Source organism: Tasmannia lanceolata, unplaced genomic scaffold, assembly GCF_043159265.1.
Source record: "Tasmannia lanceolata isolate RefF3 unplaced genomic scaffold, GAP_Taslan_0.1 ptg000004l, whole genome shotgun sequence".
Lineage (NCBI taxonomy): Eukaryota > Viridiplantae > Streptophyta > Magnoliopsida > Canellales > Winteraceae > Tasmannia > Tasmannia lanceolata.
In genome coordinates, this window is record NW_027518681.1 from 9,725,104 (window position 1) to 9,752,974 (window position 27,871).

Genomic DNA, 27,871 nt, shown 5'->3' on the forward strand with positions numbered 1-27,871 from the left:
GAGTTACATGTTTAGGATGGACCATACCACCCGGTCACCTCATAATGTTGTACAAATAACAACGATCTTGATTTCACATACAACTTAGTCATGCAAAAATATCACGAGATTGACTAGCACATGCGCTTGGTGATCATGACCGTTACTCTGATGCACCGTCACACGATGTCCCATCACATGAATAAAATGTAATTAAATATTTCTTAATTACAGAACGTCTTTTTATCGTGATTGATCAATGCAGGCCCACAGGGAAGGTGTGTGTGTGTGGGGGGTGGGGGGGCTAGCGTGGACGGGGGTCAAAGCCCGGTAAAGTGGCTGCAATATTGTTGAATTGAAGAGCTGATATCGAGGTCGCAAACCTACCCGTCGGCTGGCAGGCCCATCTTTCTGGTTCAGGGATGTGAACTCTTGGGGAAGATTAACCTGTTATCTGTAAAGTCACTTTTATTCGTTGAGTGACGGCCCTTCCACTTAGGCAAAATAAAGTTTTGGATGAAGGGAAAATGATTTTTTTTACATTCAACATGACATAGGGAGTTACGTTTCCTTTTTTCAGTAGTATATTTTATCGCTTACCATGAAATTTGTTTGGGGCTTGAAATTTTCCTTGTTTTCTAGGGAATTCAAAGCCTGATTTTTTTTTTTATCAATTTGTTTTACTCTCAACCCATACGGCCTTCATATCGAGCAGTAAAACTCTAATACCATCCAAAATTAGAAATATTTAATTCTTGAAATTTCTCTCATCTAGTAAACTGCATATAGAAAATGGGTTCTATATTCATTGTTTGCATATAATAGCTTGAAGAAGTGCATGCTTTCACAACATTCTGTTACATTAACTTTGCAAAAAATAATAAAACTAGAGAGGTCGCTATTTTCAAATAAGGACAGAGTATGAATTTCTCACATGATGCATTTCAAATAAATATAAGCCTACACAATCAAAATTGTTACTTAAAAATGTGAAAAAAAGCAGAAATTCTTTTGGTTTACACATTGCAAGAAACTAAATCCTACTGGAAACTGAAAAAATCTCTAGGTGCCAAATGATTCACACCCTATTCACTACTGATTTGTTCTCCTGGCAATTATACCTCCAAAAAAAAAAAAAAAAAAACATAAGAAACCCAATTAAGTTAGCTAAAGAGCGAATGTTGAATTAAAAGAAAAATTCAAAAATTCAAAAAAAAAAAACTATCATTTATATCATACCAGATAACCCTGTAGAGGGTCGTCACTACTGCAATCTCAGCAGTATATAAGGCTCTCACTACAGAACCAGGTTCCTCTCTTTCCAAAGCTTCTAAGTTCTAAGCTCACTCTTTGTTTCTTCTCCCATATTGTCTTTTGAGTATTTGGTTGTCATCACCCAACGCTCCATCCAATGATTTGTGATGTAAAGCAATGGAAGATGGCCTTCTCATTCGACAAGTATTTTTTGGACATGTGAATCTCCATTCAATTTGGGTTCTTCTTGTGGCAAAGGAATGTCCCATTGATCAAAACACTGGGACCCGGAGGTAAACCTACCAATGGAGGCAATTCTATATTCTTCAATTGCTTCCATGCCCAATTCATTGAAACGAAGATCTCGCAACGCAGATGGTTGTTTATCATCTTTCTAAATCTTGAGAATCGAACTATCTTGTAACTCAAAGGATCAGAAGAAGTAACAATCATCGCAATTCCCTCAGTGAAGTATCGAGTTTTCGGATTTGGAATCATTCTCCATTGTTGTGTTGTGGGCTTGCACACATAGTAATGTTGGCGCAGATAGTCTTGAGTAACACAACATAATAACCCATGAGATGATGAAGCTTCAATCTTAACTTCTTCTGGTTACGAAGGGGCCGGGGGGTGAATGCATACTGTAGGGGGGTGAAAATATAATTGTCCAATATCTTTTATCGTTTTATACTTTTATATGATAAGGATGCGAAGGGATCGCGAATGATATATTTGTCACCTTTTCTTACCTATCCACTCTCATCTAGTGTAAAAAGAGTTGTTGTATTGTAAAGACACTAGAGGGGGCGGCCCAAGGAAGAAAAGCCAACGAATATATCACTTTCTTTCTAAAAATTGTGTAACCGATTAAAAAGCGGGCCACAGTCACCATTACCGTATTTCGTATTTGTGAAATGGGATTTGCTATCCAATTTCGCGAAAAGGGATTTTGCGGTTGGCTTTTGCACGTGAGAACAGCCACATAGGTTAACTTTTTGACAGATTTTGTCTTATTCGTTTGATTAATTCAATTATCGAAATTGGCTAGCAAATGCCTTATTATCAAATCTTCCAAATCACGGGTAAATAATAAGTTTTAGCGATGATAAATTCGCACCCGCTCTAGGATAATTCCAACCACTGTCAACGTCAAAAAGTCGTTAAAGTCTGCCACAATTCACGTTAAGCGCGAATTATCCTACAGGGGGTGTGAATTTATCATTCGCTAATTACACAGCCCTTTTGCGCTCCAAAAACCTCATTCTCTTCAAATACCTCTTTTTACATACATTTATAATCATCGACTCTGTAAATGCGTAGAGATGATGATTGGGACAAATAAGAAAAGTTCGATTAGTGAAGACGATGTTTCTCTTCTTCTACAAAGGTAATCTGTTTTTCTCTTTCTAAAACCTAATACTAAGAAACATAGAAGAAGAAGATTTTTTTATTATTTGAACCCACTTTGGTTCTTGTAATTTTTCTTATTGTTCGACCATCGAATTCTTCTTTATTCAAATTGGGTTTTTTTATATAAAATCTGTAAAGATAAATATGCTGAACGATTATTTAGGGTTTAGGGCCAGTTGGGGTTTGCACCCAAATTGCATTTTATTGTAATGTGATAGGTACCTCTTATGGTGTATGTGCTGTAGTTACAGAGTAGTTATTAGATGGTTCTTTATGTTAGGGTTGTGGGTTTTAGTTTTTATTATAGTTCATGTTAGTGGGGTAAATGGGTTGATGAGGTGGTACTCTATTTGTTCTTGTATTTAAGTTTTTGTATTCAAGGAAATGAAGGAAGAAGAGAATTTTTAAAGCAAAGGAAACTTTGTTTCCTCTCGAATTGAATCATTAGGAGGTCCGGTTGCCTTGAATCAACCTCTTTCCATATCTTTTCCCTCTCTTTCTCTGTTTATTTGCGTTACGAACAATTAGGCATGTAACATAATGCCACTCACAATTCTAATTGGGTTTCTTTCCATGGTAGGTACACTGCAACAACGATACTCGCTCTACTTCAGGAAGTTGCTCAGTTTGCTGGTGTGAAAATCGATTGGAATACATTGGTGAAGAAGACTTCAACTGGGATATCTAGTGCGCGGGAATATCAAATGCTATGGAGACATTTGGCCTACTGTGACAGATTGGAGCAAAAATTGGATGATGATGGCGCTGAACCTTTGGTCAGTGTTACATTTCCTAGAAATAACAATCTATTGGGCCATTATGTGTAGAATGTACAAATGGGTTACATAATATTGTCATGCTTTGTTAATTCTTGGGCTAAAATACATGGAGGTATTTCTAAAGCAAGCACCTGTCTAGGTTTTCGGTTGAGAACATCATAAGCAATGAGAAATGAGATTATATGTAATACTCAACATGAATTGATTGAAACATTAGAGCCCCCTGTACCTTTTGCCTTTTTATACCAGCTTCTCTTCTTTCTTACCATACAAAGTATCAAAATTATTTAATGAGAATGATGCTTGTATTTTATTTGCAGGATGATGATAGTGATTTGGAATTTGAATTGGAACCTGTTCCTTTTCTTAGTAATGAAGCTTCAACGGAGGCTGCAGCATGTGTTAAGGTAGGACCTTCCTTCTATTTGCAATGAACAGTTCCCTTCAGTTTAATCCCATTTTGGACAATCATTTTTTTTATTTTTTTATAAGAATAGCTAACAACATTTCAAAACAAGTATTTCTATTACATGCTTGATAAGGGGCTATTATGTGCTATCTAGGAGCTGTTACCTATGTGTTAGAGTTGCTAGCAAGGTCCAGCTGACACGGTCCATAAACCTACAAATATATTGAAATCGGCTTGATGTTGCTATTTGTCGAGATCTGAGAATGGACACTGGTACACGAGAATTAAAAAATAGGATTCAAAGAATCATGGAAATAATTAAAATGAGTAGCCATAAACGAGCATTCAAATTTATAGCCATTCAAAGAATCAAATGATGAAAATAATTATTTCATAAACCATTCAAACATGTAAAAGTAGACACAAGCTAAATAAATGAGGCATCCTTGATCCATACATTATGCATTTAAGCCATAACTGAAAACTTCCAAGTGATATGTCCATTTCCCTGACTTATTCATAGACTTGCCTGAGTCGACTTGGTTTTGCCCTGTCTGGGTTCCTCTGAGTCTGAGTTTGGCTCTGCCGAGTTAATCATACACTCTCTTGACTTGCTTGAATTATTAAAATCAACTGCATCAATCATTGACTCGCTTGAGTCGACTCGGTTTTACCTTGGCCAAGTTCTCTTTAGCCAGCCTATCTGTTGCATCATTGTCCTCTGTAAATATGTGAGAAAAGACAACTCTAGTGTCTTGTAAGGATCTAATAGCCCGTCCACTCAGCACGCTAGCCTCCTAGGGCCCGAATTTTGGAGAGTGCCCAGAATATATCATTTTCCAATTATTCATCAACCCACGAACTCCCACAACTTAATAACAAAAATGCTGGATTCCCATCAACAGTGCAAGAATCTCAGCTTTGTTGGCATCAGCCAAACCAATTGGACTGGAGAAAGCTCTCACCATCTTACCTCTATCATTTCTAAAATGATACCATCGATTCCAGATTTGCCCAGCTTATCCGTGGCAACTTGTTTAATGTGACCCAATGAGTAAGTAGAGTCACATCTTTCCTTTAGAGGGTTTTGAATGAGATTTAGGAGACTTGACTTTTTTTTGTTCTTTAGGTGTGTCTTTATCCATGTTAATGAAGCTAACAACATTGTAGACTTCTAGATAAGAACGAACTTTTGAGACAGTCGTGTATGAAGGACTCACTCCCTGTTTTTTAGATATCGAAATTTTCAATTTTGGGCTTCTTTATTTTTCCGGGTTTCTTTATTTTTTTGGTTTCTTTAATGAAGTGAAGGTACTTATTGAAGGAAAGAAAAATAAGGGGCATGCTATTCTCTAAAACCTTATGTATGTTTATACATGATATATTTATTTTCTATTATTTGCTGATTTAATTTAAACATCTCATCCATTTCTTTAGGTCTAAAGACATCTGAATTGTTGGCTTGGTCAGGTGCTACTTGCTTCTGCTTTGCCAAACAAATCTGGTTCCCTGAACCTTTCAACCGTAGAGGCTCCTTTGACTATAAACATACCTAATGGTCTGGCATCACATACTCCACATAAATCAAAGCTAGCGTGTTTTGCACAAGGGACCAACATTACAGTTCCAGTTTCTGTTCTGAAACAACCTTTACCGACAGTGCCATCTGTAGAAGGGTTGGATGGAAATGGAGGAGTAAGTACAAGTCTGCCCGTGAAAAGAAAAAGGAAACTATGGACAGCTGAGGAGGATATGAAACTTATTGCTGCTGTGCAAAAATGTGGTGAAGGGAACTGGGCAAAGATCGTGAGAGGGAATTTCATGCATGACAGAACTGCTTCACAGCTATCTCAGGTTTCCTTAAGCTCAACCTGTAGTTTCACCGGCTTGTTTCTTCTATTGATGTGTGTGCTATTGTGTTAGTCTTTTGTAGTTTGTGATTTCTTTCCTTACCTTGGCTTGCAAATACCATTTTAGTTCAGAAAATTTCAAATGCAACTTCTCCACTTGAAGATGCCAGAAAAAGTAATATATTGCATTTATATCACAATTCCAGTGCTCCTCTTTGATATTTTCAGGGGCTAACATATCAGATAACAACCACAATCAATAAAAAGTTATTCATATGAGAATCTCCCATGACACATCATCTTTGCCCTTATACATGTGAACCCTGTGTATGATGCTTAAACAGATGGTCTAGTTGGCCTCCACGAGACCTTCGAGGCTTGCTGGTCCCACGTTGGAGGATGACCCTGAAGCCTCTATCGGAAAGGGGTTTTTAAGGATTTTTCTTTTGAATGGTGAAGCATATTATTGAAACACCAAAAGCAAGAGAGAAACCTCGACAATTGATTGGTCAATGAAATGTCCTTTTACCCATACCCAACGCTCTTCGTCCATAGGGCTCAGGAGAATAATATGAAGTGACCACCTGAAGCAAAGGTGCCATTCATTTCTTCGAGATGCAAAGGTGACTGGATTAGTCACAGGAACTCCTCTTTCGTTCGTGTGTATCCCTATTCTCTCTTAATCCATTCATTTCTTCGAGATGCAAAGGTGACCAGATTAGTCATAGGAACTACTATTTTGTTAAGGTGCATCCCTATTCTCTCTTAGTCTTTGTCCTGGGTTTAAATGAACAAGGATTAGGCACCAGCGGGGTAGGTTGTCATTGATGGGGCAATTCTCATGGAAATTGAGATGGTCAAAACAGAACCAAGGATCCTCTAGCTATTCAAATATGAGCCAGAGGGGGTAAGTGATCAAACATGACCAAGGATTCTCTAGTTACTCCACTAAGAGCCAGATAATCCTCTTCTTCATTTGGTCCAATGAAAGGCATGGTCGAACAAGTCTAGTATCCTCCACTACATCCAAAGCCTCCTCAAAAGTGTCAATGAATCTCCTCCAAGGATACCCCTTCCCGTCTTTTAACCCAATGAATGTTATTAAGAGAGCCTCCTTCCACCACAAGAGATTCAAAGGGGTCTGGATCAACCAAAAGAATCCCGGTCTTGAAAGTGAGAATCTTCGCCTCTTTGGAATCTGCCTCCCGAGCCAACAGACAGCCCTGTCCGCGTCTCTAAGAAACTCCCCAATAGTAGCTGGACCTAGATCCTGTAAGTTGGAACCATCATAGTTAAGCCTAAAGAATCTAGGTGGGTGGGGGGGGGGGGGGGGGGGGGGTGGGGGTGGGGGTGCGGGGGTATGGTCTTCCCTTGGGGGCCACCCTCAATCTAATCACATTCCAAGAGAAACGGAAGGATGATTCAGAGATGCCACTGAACTCACTCTAATCAACCGCCCACCTAACGGCGGAGGAGAATATCAGATGCTGAACAACCCACGCCGCTTTCGAGGACCCTTTAAAAATCGTCGGAGCGATGAATAGAAGAATCTGAACTACCAGCACTTTATCAAAAGCCAAAGAATCTTGCCTCTACTTGGCCAAGGAGCAAAGGCTTAGGCTCAAAGAGATCCACTATATGATTCTGCATGAGTCAATTCACATCAAAGAGTCTTTCATGCCACGATTGGCAGGTTCGGATCATTCATTTCGTGTGGGACCAACAAACAGCTTATGGTCCCTTCTGTGACCCATCAAAATTGTTCTGCACCATCTTGTATGGACTGTTTTAAAGTTGAATCAGGACATTGAATTTTTTAAGCATCTCCTTTTCCTTGTTCGCAAACCGGAATCTCCTACCCTCTCTCCTGTTTCATGCAACCAAGTTACATGGGGATCTTTCCACATTTCACACAAAACCATTATCATATATAAAGTACAGAATTATTATTATGATTAAGCATCACGTAGAATGCCCTTTATGCTCCTTGTCTATCCATCTGTCTTCATGCATTCCATTTTCATATATCAAATGATTCAAATCATTTTCCCAAATGGTAGCAAGGACTTCATTAATTAAAACACTGCAACATATAAGAAGAGTTCCAAGACTGTGACGATATGAAGCAAGAAAGAAAGAAGAACCACAAGGGATACCATGGAAACATTCACAATACATCTAATATAGGGAAGGACTAAGAGATGGCAATAGAAGCTCTAGAGACACCCTCCCGAGCCAGAGGATCTGCAACCTCTTTAGCTGACCAAAAGATATGGAAAAATGAGATTCTATGGTGAGCAGTACCATCCAAAATTTCCTCACTGAAGTCTGTTAATTTCCAGTGGTAGATCTCCATAGATTGTAACAAACGAATTGTGTTTCAACAATAGAGCCATCAAAATTGAGCTTATACGATTCCTTAGGAGGGGCATGCTAATGTGAGGCACGAGAATTAGAGCCAACCAGACAAGGCAATAGTAATCCCAAGCACGACAAAGATCAGCTCGGAGTACCCAAAAACAGTTTGGATACAATGACCTATTGAATGATGGAGAATCGATGACAATGCTTCTCAATGCACCAATTGTTTTAGCTTTGTATTCAAAGATCCTCTGGTTCTTTTCGTTCCAAATGTTCCAAACAAACAATTTGGAATGGAGAGTAACCCATTGTGCGATTCTTGGAGCAGTTAAACTCAAATTCAATCTTTCAAAGTACAAGATCCCAATTACCCACTACCTTAACTTGAGACCTCAACATGATTCCCAACATATGATTTACTACCTCCAATTGACTGTTGGTTTGCGGATGATATGAGATGCATAGTTTTAGAGAAGTCCCAATTTTTGCCCCAAATTGTTCCAAAAGAACTCACAAGCTTAGTATTGTTGTCTGACTTGATAGTCTTCAGTAACCCATGGTACCTTAATACCTTTTTGAAGAATAAATCGGCCAGCTTATCAACATCATTTATAGATTTGCATAAGATGAAGCATGCCATCTAAGAGAACTAATCAACAAGCACAAAGATGCCATCTCTACCCCTTGAAGCCAGGGGAAGACCAAACACAAAATCCTTGGAAACCTCCATCCAAGGGTCAGATTGTATAGGTATTGGCATGTACAATCTGACATTAGTGGAAGTACCGTTGGATTTTAGACAAGTTTAACACTTCACGTAAACAGAAATTCCATGATCCAAGCTTGGCCAAAAAAATCATTCCCGTACGAATGTCTTGTCCTTTTCAAATTACCCCTCATAACGTGCTTCTTTAATGATAAGTTATTGGTGTGACACATTATGAATGCACAGGCAATTCCCCTTGAATAAATACCCATTTACCAGTAAGTAGTTGGGATTATCTTCAAGTTTAAGTTTCGCTACTATCTTTCCAAAATACTCATCGTCCACAATCTGATTTTTTAAATAGCTCAACTCAAAGACAACAATCTTGGGGTTTGACAAAACACATCTTCTTTTTAAGGCATCGTCTACCTTATTAATGTAAATCTTTTTATAGGTATTAAATGTTTTATCTATTAAATACCTTATACATGTAAATTTCTTTAAATTCGTTAAATTCCTTATATTTTAAAGCTTTCTCCCAAATGAAAGTTTATTTATAGAAACACATATTTCTGAACAAATAACATCCCCTCATAACGTGTTTTCTTGTATATATGTACACATGTAAAAGGATATTACATCTGCCCTCCATTTTTTTATATCAGCACTCCTCTCTTCTCATCACACTTTTTCCCTTTTTTCGAAGGAAGGGTAACTATATTAATAAAAAGCAAGATTAGAAGTACACTTCTGGGTGTAAGGACGACCCCATATACAAGGTGTATCTCAGTGCTCCCAATTAGGTCAGACGATTTTCCAATTCGTTGGCAATTCTAGGAATGAGAGAACAAGAGAAGGGATTATCTCTTCACATCTCTTTAATCTTGCCTATGAATTGACCTAGTCACCACTTTCCCTCGCCTTTTCCTTCGCCCATGAGAATGTGTTAAGTCACATTCAATCTCTAATTGCCCCTCCGTTTGGTTGAGAAAGATGCTAATGCCTCTATGAAGAGTTCGGACCTCCACTTCGACAGCATTCGTTAGGCCTATTGGGCTTGCAAAGGAGTAGATGATGTTGCCTCTAGAGTCCCCGGAGGCCTGAAGACACCTCTATGCGTGTCTTGGCAGGGTTTCCTATAGAGAAACCGTCGAATGCGAAATTATAAATTTTAAAATAAAAGAAAGGTGCTAAAACCAATACAAGGGAGTATGGATATCATCTCTCTAATGTAAAATACAGTTCAAAAAATGACAGATACAAGAAGTAAATCTATAAAATTTGCTTGTATAGTTCATTGCAAAAACTGCTTCTCTCCTATCAGGGTCAGGTTCAAAGGAAATTGTGACTTCATATCAGTTCTGAATATTCTTTTCTAGCAAGAGCTTTCAACAATTCCATGTCATCTTTTATGTGATATCTTCTGTAGGAAATTTAAGGTTCTATTTTATTTTGATGCCCTTTTGAACATGTGCACGAAATCACTTATTTTTCTTTCACAAGAGGATATATATATATATATGAGGAAAGTTTTTCTAGTCGGCCGACTAGAGAACCTTCTCTAGTCTGCCGACCAAAAACACAGTGGGTCCATGTTGTTTGGATGATCCAAAGCATTCATTTGATGGGCCCGGGCATAGATAGGGTGTGCCCAAAAAATCAGCTCCATAGGATCATCCTAGCCCTTCGATTTGTGGAGGTTAAAAATCGACAGTGGAGGTTAAAAACACAGTGAGCCCACGTTGTTTTGATGATCCAAAGCATTCATTTGATGGGCCCTGACATAGATAGGATGTGCCTAAAAAATCATCTCTATAGGATCATCCTAAGTCCTAACCCTTCGATTTATGGAGGTTAAAATGGACGCTTATAAACTCCACAAATCTGTCCATTTTTAACCTCGACAAATCAAAGGGTTAGGATGATCCTATGCAGCTGATTTTTTGGGCACACCCTATCTAAGCTAGGGCTTATCAAATGAATGTTTTGGATTATCCAAATAATGTGGGACCACTGTGTTTTTTGGTCGGCGGACTAGAGAAGGTTCTCTAGTCGGCCGACTAGGAAAACATATATATTAATTTTTCTGTTAATATATATGCAGAGATGGGCAATCATCAGAAAGCGTCAGGCCAACTTGAACCCAAGTAATGCTCCATCACTCTACAAGTACAACTTGAAACCAAGTAAACCAAGCAACTCTACAAGTACAACACTTTCTGAGGCACAGCTGGCGGCATGTGAGGCAGTCTCCATCGCTCTCAATATGCCTATGATGGGAAGCTTATCATCTCTGTGTTCAACTGGTATTGACAATTCTCCAGCCATTTATTAGTCTTAATATGGGAGCAATCAAGCAGATGTGTATTTATTGTTTAAGACAGTACTGGCAATTTTGTTTTTCCTTTTCATAATAACCAAATTTTCACTTGTGGTTCATAGTTGAATTCTTTCAGGCTGGCAGAACATGATAAGTGATGGGGCTAGAGCCTTTATGTCCCTCATTAGAGGGGTTTTATTTATCCATTAAGACAGTTATCTTCTTTCCTAGCTAAAAAGAAAATCAGAACTCCTAAACCTTAGATATCAACTAGATAACAATGTAGCAGATTTAAATTTACTTTTTTGGTTTCAAAATTCCAATTATGGTTGTGCTCTCTATGGATAAACAAGATCTTAAGAATTTTCTAATGAAGGAATTGACAGAGGACAACTTGCAAGCAAAGAATAGATAGCAGAGGAAGTGAATAAATGATCCATATTGTTAGTTGACTAATATTAAACATTTACTTTGCCATTCAAAAAAAGAAATGAAACAGTGGCTTCTAATATTCCCCTTGAAACTGAGGATATTGGGTTTTAGTTATCCATTACTAGAGTTATCTTCCTAACAACCAAAACAGAAAGCCTGTACTCTTGAACTTCAGATATTGACTAAATAACGATGTATTGGATGTAAAATTATGTCTTGTGGTTTCAAAATTTCAATGAAGATGTTGCTAAAAATATACAGACAAGATCTTAAGAATTTTGTAATGAAGGAATGAAAAATAACAGAGTTATCTTCCTAACTTTGTAAAAATATCCGCAAACAGATCTTTTCTTGAGATGTACTCCAGAGTTCATCACGCTATCAGTTGAGGAGACTCGTCCCTATGTTCTCTCTCGTAGCTTTAAATCCTTGGAGATTTGCTCACAGTGGATCAAATTTCAGTTTTTTTATGGAGGGACCAGTACTTTATTTTCACATATTCAACAGAAGCTAATCGGATGGCTGATTCTCTTGCTAGAGAGAGTGCATATATAGGTGTATTAACTCGTAGCTAATCTCTGCCTTTCTTTATAATTTATTTTTCTTTTTGTAGTTTTTCTAAAGCTTTTGTGTTACTTCAACGACGAAAAAAAAGGAAAAAGAATTCTAGATCACTCTTTGTTTGCTTATCCTCAGCTTTCATATAAGGACAATACAACTTTTTTCTGAAATTTGTTCATAGATCCATAGTTGTCAACCCATGACTCGACTTGTGTTTCGTTAGAGTTTTTGACAAGAACAGAAATTTAGTTAAAAAAATATATTTATATATCAAAAGATGAAGCATTTAAAAAATATAACCCAATATCACATAGATAAAGTACTAAGCCAAAAATATAAATAACTAAAGAAAACACTTTGGATTCCTTTTGGAGAATAAAAACGGGACTGAAATGACCATTGATTTGACCTTTTTTAATGTGTATTTATTGCTTTTATGGGGATTTGAGCTCCCTCCATTGTCTTTTAGTGGACATGGCCCAATAATTGATGCCGTTTTTCCTCCAAAACGGAATCCCATTTTCCTAGCAGTGCTCATAACTATATGCTTGTAACTTGCATGCACAAAAATAATTAAGTTCCTAGTTCCAACTTCCAAGTTTTCAACCATCAAAACAAGAGAGCCCAGGCCCGGCGACTCGACTCGACTCGTAAGAGTCTTATTTTTTCCAGTTTACTCTCAACGACTCGTTCGAGTCAGTAGACGATTCGGACAAGTCTTGGACCGAGGCAACCCGTGCGACTTGCCTCGGAAGCCCAACTACTCGACTCGACTCGGGAGTTGACTCGTACGAGTTGTAAGAGTTTGACAACTATGCGTAGATCACATTTGGGGGTTTTGGTTTCTTTCTTGGATGTCTAGAATACTTTCTAATTCTTTATGTACATTTCCGGATATTTAACTTTTGAGATTCTGCTTTTGAATCAGCTGGCACACATTCAAGCAACACAAGCAATTCTCTCACATTTCCTGCTACTACAAATGAACCTTTTCAAGTTTGTGCTCCATCTTCAGAAGCCAGCACGAGGTCTGCACTCAACAGCTCCTCACAGGTGTTATCAGTTCCGGCGAAGTGTTCTACTATACAGGAGGTTGCATTTGCTGCTGGGGCCCGCACTGCCAATCCTTCCACCGCCGCCTCTCTGCTCAAGGCTGCACGGTCTCAAAATGCTGTCCATATCAGACAAGGTGAAACTTCACTCTCCAAATCATCACTGCCCACATCTCAACTGCGTGGTAAAGGTAACTATATTCGGAAGCCCAAGCCGCCAAAGCCCACGCCATTGCGGGCACCTGTTCATTCTTGCTGGATGCCATGTGTTGTACAGCCTGGCAATCAGCCTCCCCTGCCAGTTGCTGCCACATCATCAAACCTGCCAGCTCAGCAAGGGATCCAAGCATCCAAGTCAGCAACTCCTTTGTGTGCACTGAACATAGGGGGTGGTGAGAATCCAACTTTGGTTGATGAGCTGAAAGATTCACTAACTATGGAAGCCATTGAGAATCATCAAACTACAGTGAATGAGAATCAAGCTGTAGTTAACAAGACAGATGAAAATCCAACTATGGTTGAGAAGCAGAAAGATTTATCCAACATGGAAGTGAGGGAAAATTTAGCCATGATTGAGAACCAGATCGATTTGCTAGACATGGAAGTGGGTGACAATCCAATCTTAGATGAAAAGCAGTCAGATTTTTCATACATGGAAGTGAGTGAGTCTCTAAACGCGGTTGGAAACCATACAGCTTTGCCTAGCTTGATAGTGGATGAAAACCCAATTTTGACTGAGAAGCATACAGATTTGCAAAATATGGGAATGGGCGAGAATCAAACAATGTCTGATACTTCTTGTGAGGCAAACTGCTGTTGAGAAGTATATGGGTTCGTCAAATACAGAGGTGGGTGGAATTCAATCCATGGCTACTGAGGCTGTGGTTGATCAGCGGTCTGATTTTGCCAAATGAGGTGGTAGGCGACAAGCTAACCTTGGTTGTAGATAGAACTGATTTGAGTGGGTGAAAATTCCAAACTTGATGAAGAGAAATCATCTTGAAATGAGATATTTTTTTTCTTTCTATGATGTTTCGGAGAGACGCGTATCTTGAGGTTGTGAATTATGGTTTTTTATCACTTGGATACTGCATGTGACCACCCAATACAAACAAGTGAGCTGGGGAAGGGCAGTTCCAAATTTACAGATGAGAGGTGTATGTAAAGAAAGGTGAAAAAGCTGATCATTTTTTTTTATAGTTCATGTTATACTAAAAGAAACTACCAAAGTGAGGAATGGGCTAATGTGAATGGAGTAGTGTGTTGGGTATTGAGGTCGCGTTAGTTAACCCTTCCTTCTCAGCCAATCTCAGAATTTAAACAGTAATTTGCTTGGATTTGGGCCAAAATCTTGGAGGGAAAAGCATTGAAGAATGTGGCATTATATGCTTCCTTGAGGAATTCTAAACTGAGGGGCGCCCTTGTTGAAATGAGGTGAAAGGGTGCTCCCATTGGCTGCAAGGATGGTTATGCATTTAATACAGATCAACTTTCAACCATTACTAATTTAAAACAATGCTGATTTTTAAATCCTAGATTTTATTGTTTTGATGACATTTTCAGGAAAGCAATTATATGCCGTTTTGGATACGGGTGTAAACGAGCCGAGCCGAGCTTGGCCAGGCTCGGCTCGGCTCGTTAAGCTCAAAAGCTCGGCTCGGCTCGGGCTCGAATCAGGCTCGGCCAGGCTTGCGAGCTTTACCGAGCTCGGGTTATATTATGTTCACACCCCTCATCTTCCCTGGACAGCCCTACTAGTGTAATTTGACTACTTTTTTTACACTATGGGGGGTGGTCCTAGTAACAAATGGGGTTCCAAAAATGAAGTGACATATTTTGCCCCCCCCTTTCACTCCCTGGACAAGCCTTTTAATGTATAAATTAATATATAATATATATTTAAATATATTAAATTCTTAACGAGCTTTAATAAGCCGAGCCGAAATTGGGCTCGGCTCGTTAAGCTTAACGAGTCTGGTGAGCCGGCTCGGCTCGGCTCGTTAAGGATTCGAGCCGAGCTCGAGCGAGCCTCCAAGCCCGAGCCAAAATTGACACCCTTAGTTTTGGATGAAACCCTGGATTCTATAAGACAGATTTTGATTTAGTATTTGAGTTTTTGATATAAAGTGTGCCCCACCAAGTACAGTTGGATTATCACTAGGTTTTTTTGGTGGTCCATCAAGCCCTTATAGTCCAGTCTTTTTAAAAAGTACTGTATGACTTTCTTTTATGGGCATTGGGCAAGCTCGGGTTAGGCGGGACCCCTACCAGAAATTAAAATAAGGATAAAGTACTGTATGACTTACACCATAGGATGATCCAAACCGCCCCACTGATATGACTTACACCATAGGATGATCCAAACCATCCCTCTGACAGACCACAGCGTAGATAGGTTGTGCCCAAAAAACTCATGTCCATAGGATGATCCTAGCCCTCCGACCTATAGATGAGCAACTTACTATGGAAACCTCTATAGATCATCCTATAGAAATGATTATGAGGGCAGGAACTATTTATGCTATGGCCCATTAAATGGACAGTTTGCATCATTATATTGCATAATGCCTACAGTAATTTTTGAAAATTACTTGACTATACGGGCCTACACCCTCTCTCTCTCTCTCTCTCTTCTCTCTCTTCTCTCTCTCTCTCTCTCTCAGTCACAGTTAAATACTGGGTCGTACAGGTAACAGGGGGGCGAGTTTCTCCTGAAGGGGTGGATTTATCAACGCCCATAATAAAGTATATAAACCCCACATCTATTCTCTCCTTGTAACACTCTCACATTCCCTCCCATTTTCAAGAACCTTCAAGAACACAACCAATGGAGAAAAACCCTCCCTCCTCCTCCTCCTTCTTCCCCAACCCAAATTCCAGAATCCCAGAAGACGCAGTCTTCTACTCAATTTACCCAGATTCATCCCTCTCAAACCCACCTCCCAAACCCCATGAACTCTCCTCCCAACACCTCCAAATCCTCAATTCCATATCTCCCTACCTCTCCTCTTACATATGGCAACACCAACCCTTCAATCTTTCCCTCTCTTCTCCCAATTCAAACCCTCAAATCCCCCACTTTCATGGCAAAACCCGCTTTGGCGATAACCTAGAAGACGAATGGTTCATCGTCTTCCTCCTTTTCGAAATCTCCCGCCAATTCCCTTCCCTCTCAATTCAAATCTCCGATTCCGACGGTGAATTCCTCCTCATCGAATGCGCCTTCTCTCTCCCCCGTTGGATCAATCCAGACACCAGCCCTAATCGGATTTTTATCCGCCATGGCGCCCTTCATATCATCCCCAAAACCCTAATCCCAACAACCCCCACATTGTTAGATTCTTTAAATTTTTTAGCAAATGGGGTTGGAGAGACTAGGGCATCGGATTCAGTTCAATCCGCATTAAACCGTCGAATTTCTAGTTATCCGGAGAGGGCTAGAGAGAATATGCATCAAGTTAGGGTTAGGGTTCCGGTTTCTATTGCGCAAGTACTGAAACATGAGCCTTGTCTGATTGCGCTTGCGGTAGAGGGTTTTTATGACAGGGATATTGATTCTATGAAGTATGCGGCGAAGATGGAGAAGTTTTTGAGTAATGGGAGAGAAGAGATGGTTAGGGTTTTGGTTCGGATGTCGAGGGCGATGTATGCTCAGCTGATGCAACAGACATTTCAGGCGCCTAGGTGTTATCCGATGCCACCGAGGGCGGATCATGTTGTTTATATGGAAGCAGAATTGGGGATGAAGATTGCGTGTGGGTTTGAGATGATGTATCAGGAAAGGCGTCAGAGAGGGGTGGAAGGGAAAGGAAGGGCTTGGGATGCGTTCAAAGAGAGCTTAGAAAGTAATGGGTATTTCAAGGGACTTCTTCCTGGATCGAAAGAGTATCGGGTTCTCATGGATAATGCGCTAGAGTACTATAAAAACAGTTCCTTATTTTCTCGAACGAGGTATATTTCGATTCCCTGTGTATTGGTATTCCATAGTTTATGAAGGTGTTTCTTCTCTTTTGTTGTAGAAAGTGATAAACCGATGGTTAAGCAAACTCTTTTCATTGAGTTAATAGGATTAGATATTGTTGGAGCTCAAGTGTTTGTTTGTTATTTGCACTGTTAAAGAGTGAAGAATGGAAGAGGGGAAAAACAGTGAAGTTAACTATTATTCATAGTTTACCATTCTCATAGTTTTTTGCTGAATATGCCTGTTAAGTTACACCAATGTATGTTCTTGATGATGGGTGCTCCAAATTATGTTCCAAGTGACTTGAATGGCTAGTTTTGTTTCTCTGATAATGTAAACTGGAGACCCTATCTCTAGGTGGCTTTGGCCTAAATGGAGTTGGTGGGAAGTAGTATTGTTGTTTGGTGGTGTGGAAAGAGGTATGTAGGGTGGAAAATGGATATCCTCCAGGTTTGAGAGATGGGTTGAAGGGGGTCCTGCTAATTGGAGAGGAGGGAGTGTGTTTTGTGTTATTTAACCATAGTTATTTTACCATGTCCTATATATGAAAAGGCTTGATTCGATAGTGTGGTGGTTCATTTTTTCCATAGTTACTGGAAACTTCCTAGTTGCAGTATAAAACTTCCTAGTTCTCACTCAGGCAACTGTGGTTTTTGACTTTTCATCTTTGGAGTCTTTCAATTCAACCCTTAACTAAGTTTAGGGTAAAGCTGGGGGATAATATTAGGTTTTGGGATGGATAGTGAATTAGTGAGTCTTTTCAAATGTTCTTGAGTTTAGTTGACTGTAGAAAGTTGAGTATAAAAGAGTGCTATGAGTGGCGGGTGTAGGTGTGTGTGGTATTTTGCTCCATAGTGATTAGAAGAAACCCAAAAAAGAAGAGTGAGATATTTTAGTATTCTAGAAGAAATTTTCTTCTTTCACCTTTAGAACCCAATGTGCGGAATTTGGGCTCTGGTTACCCATGGTTTGTTTTTGGTTAAGTTGTTGTTTATATACCTAATTGAAGATGATGGTTTGACATCCCCTTAGCAAGTGCTTGGGTGGCCTTGGTCCCTCCTTGATAGAGGTTTTTTTATTGAAAAAATAGAGGCACTTTGTTGGACAACTGTTGCAGAAAAGATCGACACCAATGATTAAAAAATGAAGAAATTCTAACTTCCTAGTAGATGTCCTCTAAGATACAAGAAAGAGGAATCCTTGTCATATCTATTCATCCATTGCTCAAGAACTTATAGAATTTGGAGTGGGATTCTCTCTTGCTTCAAAAGATCTTTCTAGTCTTCATTGCCAGTTATGGAGAAATTGGAAAGCTAGACCTCTCAGCCCGAAAGGAACTATCCTTTGGAAGGTAATAAAAGGCGAAAAGCCCCCTTGTTGCATTTCGAATAGCCGTCAGTGACCTAACCTATGGGAAAGGAAAATGGGGGTTGTTGCTGGGAGGTCCAATTCTAAGCTTACCTTAGGTAAGCAACCTAACACCTTAATTGATCAAAGATCTTCTCGTTCAATTTGGGAGGAAGTAATGACAAGATATTCAAAGGCAAGGAGAGTTCGGGAAGAATCATTTCAGGTATTAAAAATTTCAATTATGTGGTGCCAAGGTCCTTGGAAAGTTTTGGTGGCTTTCTAGTTAGCTACATCTTAAGGAAATGGAATAAAATATCAACTATAGAGTGCCAAGATTGAGAGTGATTCTCCAATGGAATCTCCCTTCTCCAACTATAGAGTGCCTGTTGAGCTTAGGTCTTCTTGTTTTTATGTCACAGAGTTTAGTTTTTTCTCCTGCTGTTTCTTTTGTTATGCAGCAGGATTTCAGTTTCTGCAAAATATTTCTGTATCTTCTTCGTTTCAGTCCCATGAGGTTTGTGGCAGTGGTTTGTTAGGCTTTGCTTTGCCATTCTTCTTTGACTAAAAGGGGTTTCAACGGTTTGTAAGGTCTCGGGTGGCAGTGGGACATCACGTCCATGTTTTCTTTAACTGCCTCTTATCATTCTTAATATATACATGTTAATTCTGAAAAGAATAATATTTGCAACGGAACTTTTTCTTTTTTTATAGCCACATCACTGTTAGAATATTACCATTCAAAAAAAAATTACTATTAGAATATTTGGTAGAGTCTCTGTTGAATCTGTAAATGCTAGAGTCTATTGAATCTGTTATATGGTTGCAGGCATGCTAAATTACTGTTTGATGAATTATTCTGAAAAATTCTTGGTTATACTTTGGTATATTTTTCTTGCTTTTTCTCGAACCTTCAACGTTTTCTACCTTTCTTTTATTTTTCTAAAGGATATGATATTCCCTCACTTGTTTTTATATTTTGGCACCCTTCTCTATTTTAAAGTTATCTAATTCTGTTGATAACTTGTGGGGAATTTTACCAGGCAATGGGAAGAGTATAATATAAAAGAGGAGTGCTAATATCAGAATAAGGGAGTGTGGATTTCAACTCCCCTTTTCTACTTGTTACCGTTTTAATTGTTCAAAGTTCAAACCCAGAAGCTTATAACATTGTTTGGACAGGATACCTTTAAACCACAGTTTCTGGGGCCCGCTTTCGCATGATGATTTAATCGTGTTAAAAGATAAACTGATATTGACTTTACTTTGTTGCAGTGACATGATGAATGCTCCGGTGAGACGCATTGATGAGATTCTTGCTTTACCCCATTCCGTCGATGATTTCAAGGGGTCTGACCTTCCTGCTTCAGATGATGACTCTTGGCTCTACGGTGGTGAGGATGAATTGAACTCGGCCATTTTAGAGAGACAGAAAGAGATGGAGATGTATGAGTCACAACATAGGAAAAACCAAAAGTCAGGAGAACAGACTGGCACTAATCACTCTTCTAATACACCATTAGATGATTTTCATCTCGGTGACGTAGCTAAATCTATGCAAGCATTTGTCCAGAAGGTTTCCAGCTTTGAGGGAGCAGAGGTTCCTGAAAACAGGTTGATGCACGGTTCTTTAATTGTTTCAATCTTTTGGGAATTACATTAAGTGGGAACATTGACTTTTTGAGATGTATGAAAACCTGCTTCTTGCTTTGAATTTTGAAATGCACTTTTTTAACCGTGACTTGCTGGAATTTTTGAGTTTTTTCTTTGAATTAATTTGAAATGCATACCTTTCATCTATTTGTCCTCTAGATTTGTAAATTTTCAGTTGTTTCTAACAATGTCTGTTAGTGAAGAATTATTTAGAGCTGGCCATTTTATACATTTGCACATCAAGTGTATTGAATTTTAGCTTGTGCATGCAGAATTGCGCTCTTCAACTAGAGGATCAAAATTAATGCATTGCTCTATTACTATGTCTCCCGACCCGCTAGGGTCTCATATATATACAAGGCCATCTTAATCTTGGACTTATTTAAAAGTGAGAAAACTTACAGCTATGCCATATTTTCAGTTTTTCACACCATTGCTCCAATTTCTATCTGACACCATAGAAGGATAGTCATGTCTATGTGGCCTACATTCATATTTTTTCGGAATGTCCTTATATGATTTAATGATTATGATTAACTGGGGACATAGGGGACTAAATCTCAAGTTAATAGTGTAGGGTCTTTGTTTGTCCATGACTATGAATTTCTATGACTATGAATTTCTTATCGTCGGGAATCTTTTTTTAGGACAAAGGATCTCATTCCTCCTACTTCATGCACCTGTGGTAACTGCTATTTTGATCATAACCTTCCTTTGTACTTCCTGTGTTCATCATACAAATGTTTTAGCTGCCACCAGGAATCACTACAAGTTGCAGGTAACCCTCCTAGAAACATATCCCTGGAATTGATTTTCACTCTTTATCCCCCATCCTCTCTCTCCACGAGTGTCGCACATGCTGAATAATAGTAAAGGACAAGGAAAAGTGCGAGCTGGGGTTTCTGTCCTAAATCCTTGTTGATGTGTTTGCCGTGTATATGACACATTCTTTATTTATTCAACGAACCAAGTGACAAAAAACTAAAATATTCTTCTGGAAGAGGTATCCAGCCACGACTAACATTCATAGGCAGAAATAGGAGGTAATAGAAGTGAAGCCAAATAATATTTAGCAAGAATCATGGACTAATACAATGACTATTTGCTGGAAGCACAGTGAAACAGTGTACCACACAACCTGAAATAATAGCTCTTTCAAGTGTCTATATATTGATGTTGGATGTATAGTTCCTCTTTTGAAAATCTATTAGGGTTCTGAAATGACAGGTTAATCATATTTATGATATACAATATAACACTTTAGAAGAACTTCAGAAATTTCTCAGAAGATTGTACATGATGCTGATTAGACAATTAGAGAAGCTGCGATTAGTTTTCTTAGCAATTGCAATTTGAAATTCTAAAAGAATACATGATTTGTCTCTTTTGAATAAAATTTTAAAGTACTTGGTGCATTATTTACTGATTGATACCTACCTATACATGCATACAGACACCCAAATTCAGGTGACATATACATACATGAGTGCACATTTTACAGACAAAAGCCCCGTCATAAAAATGCATGAGAGATTAGGGCACAATATAGTGTGGAAATTATGAATGTGGTGATTGTCTTTGTTGTAGGGGTGCAACTTGGGTCGGGCTCGACCTGAACCCGACGGGTTCAACCCGATTTTGGCTCGGGTTGGGTTGGGTTGGGTTAGGGTTGAGAAAAGCCAACCGGCCTAACCCTATTTAATTTCGGGTTGGGTAAGGCTGCATACATCTAGCCCTCCCCAAACCTCGCAATGGCGGGAGCCTCGTGCACTGGGCCGCCCTTTCTTTTTGGGTTAGGGTTGAGGCCTTGGCAACCTGACCCAAACCCAACCTCCGTCTAATTTTATCATGATTTTCTTCTGGTTATGCTTTTTACTTGCATTTTTCTGTTTTGCCCTAGTTGAACCTGAACCCAACCTGACCCAATTTCGTGTAAGATGGGTTGGGTTAGGGTTGAGAGATTTAGAGGCGGGTTGGGTTAGGGTTGACCATCCTCAACCCGAGGCTTGGGTTGGATTGGATTAGGTCGAGGGAATGCTAACTCGGGCTGGGCTAGGGTTGGCCTCAACCCGACTCGAGTTGCACCCATACTTTGTTGTCTGGATATAGTGTTCTCTCATATTCCGAAGAGCGCCAACAACTTAGCCCATAAGTTCACTAAGTTGGGTGTCACTAGGCCTTATTTGTATATAGGCCACTTGCTGCCCGCCGATGTTGCTTTGTCCTTTTTTTTCTTTAATAAATTTCAGTTACCTTCAAGAAGAATTGTTAATGGCCATACTTCTGTGGTCCTTCCTTGGATGTTGAATAGCATTGCACAGAACTCCCTGTACATATCTGCTTTGTATTTCCATAATTTACTTTTTTTCTACTAATGCATCCAACTGTCCTGGTTATTTCTTTTGACCTGTTCCACAGGACAGGAGATAGATAACCAAGTGATTGTTGAATTTGTATTTTAATCAAGATATAATTTATTCAGTATAAACTTTTAACTTCAATCATAACATTTACTTATAGCAGCCTGCAGTTAGATAGGTTATGATCACCCGCTTAAAGGCCACCTTCAATAATTTATTTGTTTAATCTTCTTAAGTTAGATGGAGCTAATAATTTATGATATACTCGAGTAAGATACCTTCGTCAGTATTTCTTTTACTGACATGTTTATTTTTCAGTAGCCTTTTCAGTCACATTTACTAAAGCTTAGATCTCAGCAACTTGAACTCTTTAGCGTTCATTTCTCTGTTGAATGGGGTATTTTTTGTTCCCAAAAGTTGTATTATGATATGCTTTGTTTTACAGTTTTTGTTAAATAATAGTTTTAGGAAATGGGATCGTGTTGGAAAGTGCATATTTGTGTTGTATTAGGTGAGGGTTGACAGCTAGAGCATTTTCTGACATATTTCCTTTCTCTTTTCAAGGGACTCAAAAGAAGTGGAGATTGACATGGAGCGCTTTATTAAAGACATTGAATCAGTAATGGGACACTTAGGCCCCGAAGGCACAACTTGTGGTGCTGATTCTGAAGAAGGCCATACTTCATCATCAGATATGGATTTCGGTGTGTTTTATGTTACATGTTTTATGATAGTAATATTTCAATCTACCACATATTGAGGAGATATATTATCTTTTAATGGTTTGGTATTTGATTCACAAATCATTAACCTGCCTCTTTAATAATATCTTACCATTCTGAAAAAAAAAAAAATCATTAACCTGCCTCATGCCTTTGCTCATTGATACTGAGTTAGGTTTAACTCATCAGAATTATAATGTTCCCTTCTTGCAAACATGCCATACCGGATGATATACGTATTGTTCGACTTTCAAGTGCCCTACCTTTCTTTAGTAGTGGCCATTTTTGGAGTTGGGGCTTTCTGTTTAGTATCCATACTATATATAGTGGGAGGAAAACCTCTGTAGCCATGCACAAAACCCAATGTTATTTAAAACCTTGTAAATGTAATTTTCTGTTTAGATATTAATTTATAGATGTAAATTTCTTTCTTTGTAGCTATTTGATATCTCATAAATGTATTTTTCAGTATAGCTGTTAAATGCCTTATAAATGTACATTTCTTTATAGCTATTAAACATCCTATGTAACAAACAACTGTATTGAAGGAAAAAAGAAACAAATAGATGTGGTTGTAGGCCGTATGCATGTCATTTGTACATAATTGAATGCATTGAAATCGTGGGCAACCTCAAGTCTAGCCCGTTGGTGCTGGTTCCATTCGTTTCTTTTTTTTCTTGGGTCACAATGGTGCTGGTTCCATTTGTTTCTTTTTTCCCTGGGCCGCAAGACAAGAAAAGAAACAAATAAATGTGGCTCTAGGCCTTATGCATGTCAACAGAAGTGATGCTGACACAGGTACGGCCTTGGAGTAGTATGTACTATTTTCTTAGCCTAGAGTAGTAGTAATTTTTTTGTCCTATTCATGTTTGTGGGGAATATGTTGTATGTGAGTGGGAGTGTAATATCTTTTGTTGTGTAGGATATGTGTATGATTTAAGTGTGTGAGTTGGATGATTGTGTAGTGACAGTTGTGTGGTGTAAGGAGTTTGAGTGAATGTGTGTGTATGAAGGTATACATGTCATGCAAGTATGTGTTATGACTTATGAAGAGAGAGTGGAGGCATTGTGTAATGAAGAGTGTGCAAGTGTAGAAGATTGAAGGAGTGTGAAGAGATGAAGCAAAGGGAGTTTTGCAAGGTTGGATGATTGGGTACCTAACTGCCACATTGGGGTTTGTTGTAACAGACTATGCCACATCATCATATACAGTTGGAGGTAACTGAAATGAGCTGGCTTTTGTAGCTGTCTAAGCTCTAGAAAGTACTACTTTATAAATAGGATGGAGGTTGCTTGTGGGGGAGGTTTTTGAGGATGATGTAAAATTTCTGGTCGTGTAGTTCTCCCTTGGGGGAAGGTGGAGTTTCCTTCTCAATGATGTGGGGGATTTCTTTCATGCAAGTCCTCCTAACCCCTTATTTCTTCCATATCAATTGTGACGGTTCTTTTATACCAATAGGTAACAAAAATTGATTGTGTTTTGTCCATGATTCTTGAATTTCCTGCTCTTGTTTATGAATTCTGTCCACTCTTGGAGGCTTTTGTTGATGGAATATTTGCTTTCTGATCTTATACCCTCTAGTCCAAGATCGACAAAGTTACTGTCAAGGAGTAGAGCTGTTGGATGAGCAGTCCTTATTGTCGTTTTTTTCCCTTTACTTCAAGTAGAGGTTCTTTGAAAGATTTCTGCTATGAAATAGACTTTCATTCTGTCATGAAGGTGTGAACCACAGTAGCTATCAGTTTAGTAATGGATCTAAAGCCATTGACGCAAGCTTCTGTCACATGTAGAGGGAAAGTTCACTTGAAGTTGAACTCACTGTCACATAACTCTAATCGACTCCTTTTGCATTGAATTTTATTAAAACTCCGCTGACCTGTTTCCTAAGTCCTATCTGAGATTTCTTCCATATGTAATTCAACAAGATTCACAAGGAATGTTCAAAGATCAGTCCATCCTTTTTCTTTTTGAGCTCCTCTTTCTACCGAGCATGGCCAGATTCTGATCTAGAGGAGAATCTTTAAAATTTCTGAGATTTGAGTGATCTGTGTGCTTCCGCTACGCTACCAAACCACATCAGCAAGTCTAGCCCATTGGTGCTGGTCCCACTAAAATTGGATGATCCTAGAAGCTTGATCAAGGCATCTTTAAGCCAAATCGTTGATTTTTGTCATCATTAGTACTATAGATGTGGCACGCATGTGGTGTGAGAGCCGAATCATGTACGCTGCCTCATTTGGTTGCCCCAAATCAATGGTCTTGATCACAAGAGTTTGCTATGCCGAACCCAAGGTTGATCATTAAGATTTTATCATAATAATAATCATTTGGGTACCAAACTTATAAATTTAGGCTCTCAATTCTTGCTGTCTATAAATAAAAACTAGTCATAAAAGCAGTTATTTTTTGCATGAATCATGTCCGTGCACAGCGCTACCCCTTTCTGTTTGCCATAAAGATCTATTAGTGACTCAGATTTAGTGTATGAAGTCTCCATTATTCCAAAAGTCTTAAATATTATATTATGAGTATGAACATGCGTAAGCATGTGTAAGTTATTTTGCTTCTCCATTTTCTCTAGTCTTACTGATACTGAATGATTACAATGATGCAGATGAATCTGAAGATGGGAGTGATCCTGCTGATCCAAACGATGAGGATATGGGAGACACTTTTATGCATTCCTATTCTGATGCATTGAATGAGGAACTCAAGACAACCACTCTTAAGAAGAGCTTCATTCGAGCAAATGAACAATCCGCAGATGACAATGAGGTTGGTCTTTTCTCTTCAATATCTTCCATTGAGACTGCTTGACACCTTTCATGGATAAGGTCTTATCCTGGATTGCTTTGTATTCCTGATTGGTTGTTCTCAATAATCTCTACGATTTATATCCCTGAAAAACACTATCTTCAAAAAATGAGATTAAATGCAATTCCACCTTTTGGTTCGAATTACATTTATCCTTTTAAGATAAAGAGCACTTTTGAGAACTTATTATGGATATTTGTGCTAGCAACAACAGGTAATGATATACTAGAGTAGATCTTATCTAGAACATCTATCACTCAATCAAACAGCCCCCTAGGATTTTAGGGCTGTTTGGTTTTTAGACAGTGGAGATGGAATAAGATCTCGTCTGAACCGTTTTCCCACTTAATCCTCGGGTTGCAGTCACCTATTTCTCGGGGTTAAGTGGGAATCAGGGTACATGAGATTCCTATTCCTATTTTAATCGTGCAACAAAACAATGGATAAACCAGGATTTTGGAATCTCCACTATCCAGAAGCCTAACTACCCCTTGATTTGAAAATAAGAGGGATTGGAACTCATCTTCAGGAGGTTTCTTGCTGAATTTTTTGTTTATGATATTTGAATAAAATATTTTATGTATTGACGTCCACATCGATATGTTTGCATTACAGCTTGCCTACTTTATAGCCAGTCCATACTGTGCATCTATAATATGATCTGATATTATTTTCATCAACTAGATTTCCTGTTTTTAACCTCATATTCAACTAACTACATATCATCGGATAACAGATTCAAGGAACATCAAGTGCTTCGAAGGAAATGGAGGAGGAGTTCACCCCTGTAGATGTAGACGTTAACCTTGTGAAGAGCCTTCTTGATTCCTTCTCTTCTCAACAAGGGCTTCCGGGCCCTGCTTCCAATTTGCTTGGGCTCATGGGTTTACAGCTGCCTCAAGATTCGAACAAGAAGAAATGATTCATTTCCCCTGCAGTTACTCTTATAATTTTCGACATGGTAGCCATGTTGGGCATATAAATCCGAAACACGTAATGATCAAACGCCTGCTTGATGCTGTAAGCCTTCAACTTTTTATTTCATCATAAGTTATTTGTAATATCAAGGTCAATATATATTCAACATTACTGTATTATGCCTTAGTGTGAATTTTTGCAAGCTTTGCTAAAAAAGTCCAATTTCCAGCAAAGTAAACAAACACAAAACCAATGCCAACAAATGCCATCATTAGCTTTTCACTTAATCTTCTATTTAGAAGGGTGGTGTCATCTTGTGTGAGCAATGACAAGGTATGATGAAGCCGTAGTTTTTCAAATTACCAAAATTTTACCACTGATTTCAGATCAGTGGAAGGGCAAAAGGATGATGTTTGTTTGGGTATGCTTGGTTTCGATTGGTGGGTTGAATGCACTTTAAGCACCTCTGAAGTCTGAATTTACTTCGAAGATCTTGGCTTGTATGTTAGTGAACTCTGTTACAACCTAGAAATAACAAAGTATGGGGCTTTTGCAAGCATCTTATTAGTGTGTTCCTTCTTTGATCCCAGGCTCCTTTGGCAATATTTTATTATGATATGCCTTGATGAGTAGGAAAGGTAGGTGAATTAGGAGATCACTACCGGCACGGATTGCAATTTCCATTGCAATCCTCCAAACCTAATATCATGAATGGATGAGGAAGTATAGTTTATCTTTTTGATACTCTTTTCGCTTTAGCTACTTTTAATTAGAATAATAAGGGCTGCTCATTGAGGATCATACCTTCTCGTCTGAATCGTTAACCTCATAATTGCTAAACACCCATTTTACCATCTGAAATCCTTAAGTCCCATCTTCTAAATCGTTCAAATCCTTAATTATCATGCCTTCTCGCCTAAAATCCTAGTCTTTCCATTTGTTCTCATTTGAAAATCCAAAATCTTAATTTCTACTATTCAAA

General features: G+C 38.7%; 2 protein-coding genes across 2 annotated transcripts; both read left to right on the forward strand.

Moving 5' to 3' along the window:
• The first annotated feature begins 2,458 nt into the window (after nt 1-2,458).
• Nucleotides 2,459-14,383, forward strand: LOC143876271 (uncharacterized). The gene is made up of 6 exons (XM_077378006.1): nt 2,459-2,620; nt 3,224-3,419; nt 3,743-3,829; nt 5,302-5,685; nt 10,853-11,054; nt 12,990-14,383. The coding sequence occupies exons 1-6, from the start codon at nt 2,556-2,558 to the stop codon at nt 13,931-13,933; spliced, it is 1,878 nt and encodes a 625-aa protein (XP_077234121.1). The 5' UTR covers nt 2,459-2,555; the 3' UTR covers nt 13,934-14,383.
• A 1,495-nt stretch (nt 14,384-15,878) lies between these two features.
• On the forward strand, nt 15,879-27,065 carry LOC143876272 (suppressor-like protein). Its single transcript, XM_077378007.1, has 5 exons — nt 15,879-17,064; nt 19,697-20,035; nt 22,999-23,138; nt 25,772-25,932; nt 26,708-27,065. The coding sequence occupies exons 1-5, from the start codon at nt 15,941-15,943 to the stop codon at nt 26,891-26,893; spliced, it is 1,950 nt and encodes a 649-aa protein (XP_077234122.1). The 5' UTR covers nt 15,879-15,940; the 3' UTR covers nt 26,894-27,065.
• Nucleotides 27,066-27,871: the final 806 nt, after the last annotated feature.